The sequence below is a fragment of the Priapulus caudatus genome, unplaced genomic scaffold, assembly GCF_000485595.1.
Source record: "Priapulus caudatus unplaced genomic scaffold, Priapulus_caudatus-5.0.1 Scaffold1546, whole genome shotgun sequence".
Classification (NCBI taxonomy): domain Eukaryota; kingdom Metazoa; phylum Priapulida; class Priapulimorpha; order Priapulimorphida; family Priapulidae; genus Priapulus; species Priapulus caudatus.
In genome coordinates, this window is record NW_014578607.1 from 58,672 (window position 1) to 69,652 (window position 10,981).

Consider the following 10,981-nt stretch of genomic DNA (forward strand, 5'->3'; position numbering starts at 1 on the left):
TTGCATCTACTTGACATACCGGTTATACCATTAGTGCGTAATTCCTACCAGCTTAACCCACGTATAACATCATCCGTCAATTTTATCTCCACCGAAAAAGACACGCTATACACGGTCGGTACACGTATTTACCAGGGTGACGAAATGTAACGGCGTCGGAGCTCAAATACTCCTGATTTACTGTCGCGACTCCCTGATTTGACTATGCAGGAAGTCCGTGTGACTCCGCTTGAAGAACTGTTCTGCGATATACTTAACTGAGTACGTTCCCAGCAGCACCCAGCCTCGCCCGAAATCTACCGTATTTTTTTCAGCAAATTATCCAAAGGAAAATGTGGCCAGACGTTGCATCGCATAAATCTTCAAGAATAAAGCACATGACGGTTATGTTATTGTTGTTATGCTTTAGTTTTTGAACTTTCAGGGACTTGCCGAACTCCTCATGTCATTTCTCTCGCTGCCATCAGGGCAACTCCCTCTTTTTGAGGGCAGGCGAGCTTTTCCCGTTGAGACTTCCCTTGCTTCAAAAAAGTTCATTTCTACCCCTCGCTTAATACTTGATATCTATGGACGCGGAATTTGAACAGTGCGTGACGGAATCACTCCTCTGGTGCTGTGAATAATATTGGGCACCGGTGCGTTACTTTCGAACTCGATCCTTCGAATTTCGCCTTCGACGCCTACCAGGTGATCACCTTTTTGTAACGTTCAACGACACCGTCGACGGCGTTCACTTGCTTCCGATAAAAAACTTCAACATAGCGTATTTTCGAAATCCGACTGAAACCACTTCCAGTCTGCTTCCTCTTACTTCCACCGTGCCTTCATCTCCTCCGCTCTTTCCCCTCCTCCTCCTCCCATCTCAATTCCGCTCCTCCTTCTACATCCCTTCTCTTCCTCGTCCTTTCTCTACTCATCCTCCTTCCTCAACAACCTCCCCTTCCCTCCTCCACCTTCCTCCCCGTCCTCCTCCCTCGTATGTGAACTTGATCGTGGCATCCTTCTCCCTCTCCTTCCCCTCCTCCTCCTCCTTCTCCCTCTCGTGTCCCCCTCCTCTCCTCCTCCCTCTCCCCCCCACCTCCTCCTCCTCCTCCCCCTCCTCCATCGTACCTCGTATGTGAACTCGATCGTTGTGTCCTTCTCCAGCTTGACCTTGGCCTCACTGGTCAGGTTCACGTCCACTATCTGGTCCCCGCTGTAGCCGATGTCCAGCTTCTTGTGTGTCCAGATGTAGTACGCGTCGCTCGTCTCGCTCGTCTCCCCGACGATTCCTGCGACAACGCGATCATACGTTCACTTGTTAAATTTTTTTATTGGGGGTATCGGGTTAGTGGCACGACCGCGCGCATTCTTGCGGAGCGGCGCGCGAATGAAACTCGCTCGAAGTCGTTGATTTACTTAATAACTCCGTAATTACGGAGTGAACGTGAGATCTGATATCTGAGCCGAGTACAATTACGAACTTGCTCCGTCTCTCTCTCTTGCACGAACGCACGCACACACGCATGCACGCACTCGCACGCACGCACGCACGAACGCTCGCACACACGCATGCACGAACGCGCGCACACTCGCACGCACGCACGAACGCTCGCACACACGCATGCACGAACGCGCGCACACTCGCACGCATGCACAAACGCGCGCACGCGCGAACGCACGCACGCACACACATGCACGCACGCACACACCGTGCCGGCACACTCACCCCACACAGGCAGGTCATCTATGTACATCTGGTACCAGTAGTGGTTCCTCACGGCGTACGTGAACGCATTCAGCTTGTCCTCAGTGAGAGTCACGCTGCAATACTTCGTCTTCGAAATGTCAGCTGCAAACGCAAATGCGAGAATGATCGAGAATTATCGAGAACAACACAGAACAGATAGTTTTCGGAAAACTGCACCGCGCACCAGTCACTCCCTCAAACTAATCACTTAATCAAATTAAACTTAATCTTCTAACGAACAAGCGGCGCGACGTCTCAAATGACGATTCACCCGTGCGCGATCTAATTTTTCAAATCAAATTTGGTAATGACTGATCAAAATATAGGATGATGGCAATAAGGGTTAGAGACCAAAATAAAATGCGTGTGCGCGTGATGGAACAAGCCAGCACGCAATGCCAGCTGTCACTACAAGTTGTCACGACGGTGCATTCGTTGCCATCGGCAACGAGCCAAACACAGACGCGAGTGGAATGTTAGAATTGTTCACACTCACTGTTCCCAAGAGACTCAGATCAAAACGAATGTTTGCATTCAGTGAGCAAAACACTTTTAGTCTAATTAACTGTCTGCCTGCATATCTACCTGCCTGTCTGTCTGCCTACCTACCTACCTATCTAACTATACATCTATTTATCTGCATTGACAAGCCTCCGCCACAAACAATCCATCAATAGCCAGAGCTAAAACGGGAATAGCAGATCTGAATACATCCATCACACGGCCATACATAGTGCCGTACAACATACATAGCCCTCGGCCTACCACCGTCACTCCCGCGGGACACCTAAAACTAACATAAATAATTTAAATTAACGTCGTTACCCTCCCGAGTAACTAATTAACCGACCAGCTGCACTATGTAACCCCTCAACGCGCACGCGCGCGCGCGCGATAAACCCGCGATCAGATCGAGAGAGACGGCGACCTTTGAAGTCTACGTCGAGACCGCTGAACTCGAGCTCCACTCCCTGCAGTGCCTCTCCTAGCGTCTCGTGGTAGTGACTGATATCCTTCTTCTGTCCGGCGCAGAACGGCAGAGAGAAGTAAGCGTACGTCTCCTGTCTGTTGTGGTACGGTCCGACGGTATTCATCCACAGCACCACCTCCTCACTGTCCGTGTACTATAGAGAGAGAGAAGGGGAGAAAACATTAACACAAATAGAGAGGGAGGGAGAGAGAGAGACAGAGCGAAACAGATAGAGAGGGGGGGGGGGGCAATATTAACAAAGATAGACAGGGAGAAAGAGAGAGAGAGAGATAGAGAGAAGCGACAAAGAGTAAGAACGAGAGAGAGGAAGAGATATAGAGGCAAAAAAGAGAAAGAGAGAGATAGAGAGCAAAAGAGAGAAAGAGTGAGAGTGAGAAGCGACAAAGAGTAAGAACAAGAGAAAGAATGTAAGAAAGACACACAGAGAGGTTATGGGTGAACCACTAAGGGGTTATGAATAGGTTGATGATGATGCTATTACTGCTTCGTCTATCAGGGGATCACTCCCTGACAATCCAACAACTATCCGTACCAAATAACTCATCTTCCTTGGCTACGTCGTTGCCATTGACAACACTTACACTCAAAATTCGACTGGATAAGGATGTCAACTAGGATAGAGTATTACCGACAAAAATCGATGTTGTAATTGTGACATGATGCTTGTATCAATGTATGTCGTTGTTACACCGCCAGTGTTACAGTAGTGTTACTGTATAAATGTATTTGCAATGCCATTGCCGGTCGGGTCAAGGAAGTGTTGAATTTAATTTTAGTTATGCTAGTAGTTGCTACGTTGACAGTTGAAAGTTTTAAACGTACGGCAATGCTAAATAATTCAAGTATAACGTAAGCATAGGATCTCAATGATATGATCAACACATCAACTGAAAAGGTGTTATGCAGATAAGTAAGTATTATGTAAACAGAATCAAAAGCTATTGGTTACGACAAACTTACAGTGTGTGTGTGCTCATCACAATGGCAAATCTCCGCTCCCAAATAAATTATATATAGACATATTAACCATAAACTCTTCATTTCTGTTGACTGTGGTCTCGATTGCAATCAAAACACTTAGATATTCGTAGATTTGCACAAACGCTCGACTAGTAGTAAACAAACTTCGCTATGGCTGCAGCCACGTCAACAGCCGCTAGGGGGAGTCCGTTTCACTTCTTCGCCCATTGATGTCGCTGAGTACGTCACGTAAACACGATGGCAAGCGGCAGTGGAGATCGAAAATATGATCCAAACAAGTTCAGAAAGTATACATTCGACACCGAACCTATCCCCCGATTACACTGCTACCACCCCGATACAGACCGGCTCATAGCAAACGAGGTACCCGAGTAAATATGTAATAAATTATTTTAATTATCCCATTCAAGTGCAGCAAACTGTGACTGTGCCGTGTTTACAAATTTTTACAAAACTCAAACTGAGATCAGCAGAACTGAATGTGCTACAAAGTTCAAGTTCATATATGGGCAGACTTTTATTATTATTATTATTATTAATACTTTATTGCATGAATTCAGATACAAATACATGTACTGACGACAGTTTTTTTCATGGAGAAAAAATCTGATAAAAGTTGATAAAAAATCTGATAAAATGTTGAGTAGAAAATTTCTGACGGATACAGTACAATTAGAATGCTATACAACAAGAAGAAAAAATGGATACCAGAAAAAAAAAAACTTTAGCAGAGTCTATACAAGTACCGGTATAGTGATTAAGGTACACTTTAACATCATTTTGGCACTCATACGTACACCATTATATACATATTACACAAACATACGCACACATACACACACTTATATTTATATAAATATGGACATACTGATAAATGCAATAGTGTTGAGCAGTTAAAGTGATCCTGCTGCCAGTGCCCTTAACAACAATGACTCGCTCAAAATTCGTCCAAACGGTTTCGGAATTCAAGCGGGTTGCGTCTGTTTCAGAGACCGGTTGTTATCACAGACACGCACCTCGCCGACACCGCGCTGAAATGGGATCTAGAGTACCTCGCTAAACACCTAGGAAGCGGCCAACACACCGTCTACCGATCGAAGACGCACAAATTCAAGGTATCGACAATGTCCTTTAACACAAGTCTTTAGTATGATCTTCGCAGAGTTTCTCGACAAGCTCAGAAATCCCGGAAAAGATAGTTATATTGCTACACTTTGGGACATGTAATATTGGTATTGACAATGCACCTGCCACCACAGTTCGTAGCTCGTGTTCTGTGGTGCACGAATAGAACGTGCGAAAGCACACGGACCTTAACTCGAACTTTATTTATGCGCCATACTGACGAGCGAACGATGGACGGCAGTGCTAGAAGCAATTTCGATAGTTAAACTTAATATATATCGTCTTCACGCGACATATTGGCATGTGTGTAGATTGTCGTACGTAACAGGCGTTGATTTCTCGTGCGCATTTCGGCCGTGCCGCGAGAGAAGGTCGGGTCGATTTTAGCGCATTTTTCGACGTTGCAGTATTACGACGAAAAGAAGATAAAAAATCTTCCATCGTTCACGCCACCCACGCAAGTCCTTCGTATGACCTTCGCAGAGTTCTTAGACAAGCTGAGAAATCCTGGGAAAGATAGGTATGTCTCTACACCCTGGGACCTGTAATATTCTTTATGAATAGCCTTGCGGTATAGTTCATCTTCGGTTGGTAAACCTGTGCAACAGTTTATGCAGTTCCAGCATGATCTTTATTATGAGTGAATAGAGGGGTGATAATTCTTCTAAATTGTATGCCCAGTGCTCATTTTCTAGCTAGAAATTGTAACTAGATCTATAATAATGTGTGATAACAAATGATAATTTATTTCAACATTGCAAAGACAACAAACAGTACATGCACGTATAGATGTGACGATACGTAGCATTGACATAGACCGTCTCCCTTCGTTTTCTAATGTTAGGTACTACCTACAGCAAGCTCTGAATGACACTGTGGGGAAGCAGTTGGTGCTAGACTATCTAGGCTTCAACTGGGACTATGTAAACGAACAACAGAGGAAGTTCAAATGGGGACCACTCACTTCCAATTTACTGCTAGTAGGGATGCCAGGTGAATAGTTGGTTTTTATTGTAGCCTTTTCTAATTAGTAACCTCCCCGCATATTGTCGTAATAAGTACCCATGCTTGCGATCATGCTTGCGAACACCGTACAATTCGATACTACACGATACGATTAGATACAATACGATATGTATGACAGAATCGCTTGTGTTGCCGTCATCTAAAAATTACGAGTTTCATCTTGCGTCACAACGTGAAACTCATGCACTCCTGTCTGCTGCATAACTTAACTAGCATGTGCATGCACGTGCGTGTGCATGGCCGGCTCGTCGATGCACGCACCATCTATCTGTATCTCTTCCTGCGGCGGCGCCATCTATCTGTATCTCTTCCTGCGGCGGCGCCATCTGTCTGTATCTCTTCCTGCGGCGGCGCCATCTACATCTCTCTCTCGGCAGGTAACGTGACGCCGGCGCACTACGACGAGCAGCAGAACTTCTTCGCTCAGCTTCGCGGATACAAGCGGGTTCTGCTCTTCCCACCCGAGCAGTTCGGCTGCCTCTACTCGCACCCCATACACAGCCCCCACGACCGCCAGAGCCAGGTCGACTTCGACGCTCCTGACCTCGCGCGATTCCCGCGCTTCCGCGAGGTCAGAGGTCACAAGGTCGTGCTGGGGCCGGGCGACGTGCTCTACATACCGATGTACTGGTGAGTCTGCATCACCGGGGGGGAGGGGATGCGTCGCCGTGGCAATGGAGGGGTGGAAGCTGTCGACCGAGGTTCGGGTTTATTAGTTTCTTTTCATGTGACGCCGCGCTTGGTTTTCGACGGCGATCGTTCAGATTTATGCATGTGATGATTTGATTTCTGATTTAAAAACCGTCTAAGGGCACGTTCTTGTGTTTGCGCCTCTTCGCGCGTCGCTGACGGCAGTAACCGACTCCTAACTTAATTGAGATTTCGTCCCACAGGTGGCACCACGTGGAATCCCTGGTGGACAGTGAAGTGACCGTATCTGTGAACTTCTGGTACAAGGTAAGCTGTCGCACGCGCGCGGCGATTTAGCGGTGATCGGGGAAGCTACGCGGCATACACCAACGCGTGCACAGTAAGTGTCTCTAGATGGATATCCCACGACTTGTGACCGGCAGTGTTTGGTAATCGGGGATGTTGTTGTTGTTGTTGTTGTTGTTGTTGTTGGTTGTGTTTTGTAGGGAGGAACAGTGGACAAGATTGAGTATCCGCTCAGCATCCAACAGAAGGTGGCGATCATGCGCAACATAGGTAATTGTTGTTGTTGTTGTTGTTGTTGTTGTTGTTGTTGTTCTTATTATTATTGTTATCAGTGTTAATACTATTGTTATTATCATAGTTCTCATTATAATTATTATTATTATTGGTGTGTGTGAGCGAGTCATTATGGGATGTGAACGAAACAGTAACTTGTACACTAGGAGGAAATATCCTATCGTCTCGTAAAACCTGCGCCAAAGTTTCCGCTTTACGACGTTTTACTCGCTAAGCGCGAGTCGAGAAAACCACTAATCATGTTTCCGGATCAGACGATTAACGAAACGCTGTTTTTTTTCTGCTGCAGAGAAGATGCTGCTGGAAGCTTTGCACGACCCGGACCAGATGGCGCCACTGCTGTGCGACATTGTCAAGGGTCGCTACGACCTCTGATGTGGTCACGTGATGTGGTCACGTGATTACACGTATCGTGTAGTTGATTGTACGAGATTTTAAGTGCGAGCATTCGTCATCTCTCGCCGCAGTGCGCGCCGAGTTTCCGCAGAATGCTCGGATGTTTCTTAGGTAATTTACCTTGATTTTAGGAAAGCAGTTGGATTCACAAAGACACGTTTAGCCCGGTTTGGGTCAAAAGCGCAGTTTTCTCTTCACAGGTCACGAAGCAGTGTCTAGACTCAGTTAAATATAGATGATCAGGGATTAATTGGTTTTATTCTCGCGAGAAAAGGAGATTTTTTTAGTTCGCGTCAGACTATTAAATTATATATACTTATTATCACGAGTGATTTTTCGTTTGGTAGTAATTGCAAAATGCGACAGATTTCTTCACCCACGCTTTTGATTACCATTTCACTGTTTAGGGTGCTGTTTGCATTATTATATATTAGGTTGTTTTTTTATTATAAACAGATATTTTTTTGGTTGATAGTGAGTGTAGCGAGACACTGCAGACATTCAGTGAGGGGTTTCAAACAAAATATCTTCAACATGTTAGCGTGAGCTTCGTCGGAGGTCGTTGAAGGACGCCGTAGCTAATTACCTCGCTATGTAAATACACTGGAGTGTAAATGTTCTTGTCTTTTACGTCACGTTCAGGGTAACGTAAGTAACTGCCTAGCAGAAATAGTTGTAGAGTTGCAGAATTTGCCTAGCAGAAGCTGATGTCCACACACAGAGTGCTTCCACTATGTGCCACTAGGGGGCATCTGCTCACCTCTAATGCTGCTTCCAAGGTCATGTGAAGGTTTGCAGTGTCGAACGAAGAATGACGTGCACTGATTTACGAATAACAAGACGAGTGACGATACATCCGTTAATTAATTGATGCGATGTTGTTCTGTCTCTGTGTCATTGCATGTGAGGTACGGTGGCTCTATGCAAGAATAGAGCTGGGTTACATGTCTACACGTGCGTGCGTGCGTGCGTGCTGTGAAACTGTGTGCGCGTGTGCGTCCGTGTGTTCACGTAAGTCTATCCACATTCTGTCGTTTGTTTGTAGGACATCTTATCCTGTCGTTGTTTGTTTCTCTTTCGTCTCAGTCCGATTGTACACGTACAAATTGGTAGCGATTCTAGATTGTAACTGTCGGAATGAAAAGTCTGTCTATAGCCGAGGGATGCATTATTTTTGTATCGATTGCAATGCAAAGGCGACACGTACATGCGAACCACCGAGTCACTGCCATCTTTCACTTATAATAATTTCATTTATAATTTATTGATCAGGTTGATGTTGGAGATGAGGTATCATCGTTGTTATTGTTGTTGTTGTTGTTGTAGAGACGACACCATTGGTGTTGATGCGTAAGTTTTGCGTAAGACGCTCATTTATAACTGCGATTCATTGATATACGTTTAATCGATTGAAGTGGTTTAATTACGCACGTCCAAAAAGATGGTTGACGAGTAAAGTTGGGGATGTATTACATGATACTGTTACTGCTGCATATTTTACTCTGACTCAGGAACTAATTCACGTGGGAAAAAATGTAACGAATTTTACATGTCACATGTTTTTGATACAAGATATATAACGTAACATAAATCAACATAGATGTGTGAGTGCGTGCATGCATGGGTAAATCTAGAAAGAACACCCGTTGGACATCATGGTTTGAAGCACAATAAATAATTTATTTCCTGTTTGCACGCCGTGACATGGCCAAAAAGATTTGTGCATCGCACGGAAAAAATCTCTGCCGCCCGAAGCAGAAGCTGCCGATGACATCACAACGCAATCGGTGACATCACAACGCGTGAAGCTGTGCGATCGCTCCCGGCCGGGAGGATGCTGGGAGCGGGGTAACCACGGCAACGCATCTGTCGTCTGCGTGTCGTTCGAATTAAAGAGAGAGAGAGAGGCACGCAGCAACACGACCGGAGTAAATACGCGGCAGAGGTCCCCCGATCACAGCGCCCTCTGTATTTTGCCTCGCGTGGCGCCCCCTGTGTGGTGATTGCGTCTACATGGCGAAGCTAATGCGAGAGTTTCTCGGACACACGTGACTTCTACTTTCCGCTACATTGACTTCTATCGACGTGTCTCGTGGCGGGTCGCCCCTGTGACGTACGACCGACTGCGCTAGCGCCCCCACGGCAACGACGCTCGCGCACGGACGCGTACACAATCACCCGCCGGCTGAATGACTAGATACACACATCGGTAGCTCAGCGGATTAGCATGGTAGAGTGATCGCGACACACAAGGCATTCTCCCTCCCCCCCACATCTCATAAAGATCGTAAAATTTCATCCCAAAGGTTTCGTCTTTGTCGATCGGACGACGATGGCCAGCCGACATGTTACAGCGTGTGACGACACGGAACATGTAGTTTACGACACGTCACGATGCGACAATCGAGCGTGACGCGCCGCCACGTCGCGAAATCTCGACGTGGCCGAGTATTTTTGTGATCGCTGACCGCACGCACACACGCACACACGCACGCTCGCTCGCACGCACGCACGCACGCATACAACCTGATCGATTACAAGCTACACGTCTAGCTGCACGTGTGTGCAGCGTTATATACAAATACTCTAATTATATAATAATAATATTAATAATAATAATATCAGGAGCGAATAAAACAAAATGTGTTCTTATTCACTCCTGATAATTATAATAATAATTATAATAATAATGACAATCATATATATATATATTATTAGGCGTCCGGGGCGCGTATTATACACGAGGCGCGCGAACAAAACAAGCGAACGGAGCAAAAAAATAAATTAGCGGCGACCGGCCGGCCGCAGGTATTTCACGCAGGTATTTACACGACGATTTGTAAGCAAAGACGACAATGATGACGACCACTGTAGTGCCGAACGCGTTTTTTTCTCATTTTTTTCTGTTTTTACAACAGCGTTCCTCTCGCTATTATAAACTCGCAATAAATAAATTCGGGTCAGAATCGCCGTCGACCGCCAGCAGGTGGCGTGGCGACACCGCGTCACAATGAGATCGACGGGAGGTTGTCGTCACGAATACACAAAATTTACACGAAAAACCCGACCTTCCCACCAGGTGGTGCTGCTGCCGGCAAAGTTGCTCATCGATGACACACCTCATGTGCCGCACGCGCGCACACGCGTGCACACGCGCACGCACGCGCGCACGCATATGCGCACATGCGCACGCACGCACACGCAAGCGCACGCACACGCGCACATGCACACGCACACACAAACACGCGCACGCACGCACGCACGCAAGCACACGCGCACGCACGCACGCACGCACGCACGCGCATCTTTCTACAATCTTACTCCTCCTCCCGAACGCACCGTGGCTTGGGACAAGCAGTCTCCCTGCAACCACACGTGCGGGGGTTCGACGAGGGCGTGCTGGGCTGCACGAAGACTCGCCCGCCCTTCACACGTTCCTAATGTTCACACTTGGTAATCTAGCATCCCCCGCGGCGGCAGCAAGCGACCCCGCGGCGGCAGCA

General features: G+C 46.7%; 1 protein-coding gene across 1 annotated transcript; it reads left to right on the forward strand.

The window, feature by feature from the left end:
- The first annotated feature begins 3,775 nt into the window (after window positions 1-3,775).
- LOC106816960 (hypoxia-inducible factor 1-alpha inhibitor-like) lies at window positions 3,776-8,952 on the forward strand. Its single transcript, XM_014821606.1, has 8 exons — window positions 3,776-4,064; window positions 4,691-4,816; window positions 5,234-5,346; window positions 5,671-5,819; window positions 6,230-6,482; window positions 6,746-6,809; window positions 6,989-7,058; window positions 7,372-8,952. Exons 1-8 carry the CDS (start codon window positions 3,939-3,941, stop codon window positions 7,455-7,457), a joined length of 987 nt encoding a protein of 328 aa, XP_014677092.1. The 5' UTR covers window positions 3,776-3,938; the 3' UTR covers window positions 7,458-8,952.
- The last annotated feature ends 2,029 nt before the right edge of the window (window positions 8,953-10,981 follow it).

Excerpts from the sequence above, each read along its gene's own strand:
- LOC106816960 (XM_014821606.1), top strand. The coding sequence starts at position 3,939 with ATGGCAAGCGGCAGTGGAGATCGAAAATATGATCCAAACAAGTTCAGA. Across the intron at positions 5,347-5,670 it reads AGAAATCCTGGGAAAGATAG|GTACTACCTACAGCAAGCTC; the intron begins GTATGTCTCTAC and ends TTCTAATGTTAG. Across the intron at positions 6,483-6,745 it reads CTCTACATACCGATGTACTG|GTGGCACCACGTGGAATCCC; the intron begins GTGAGTCTGCAT and ends TTCGTCCCACAG.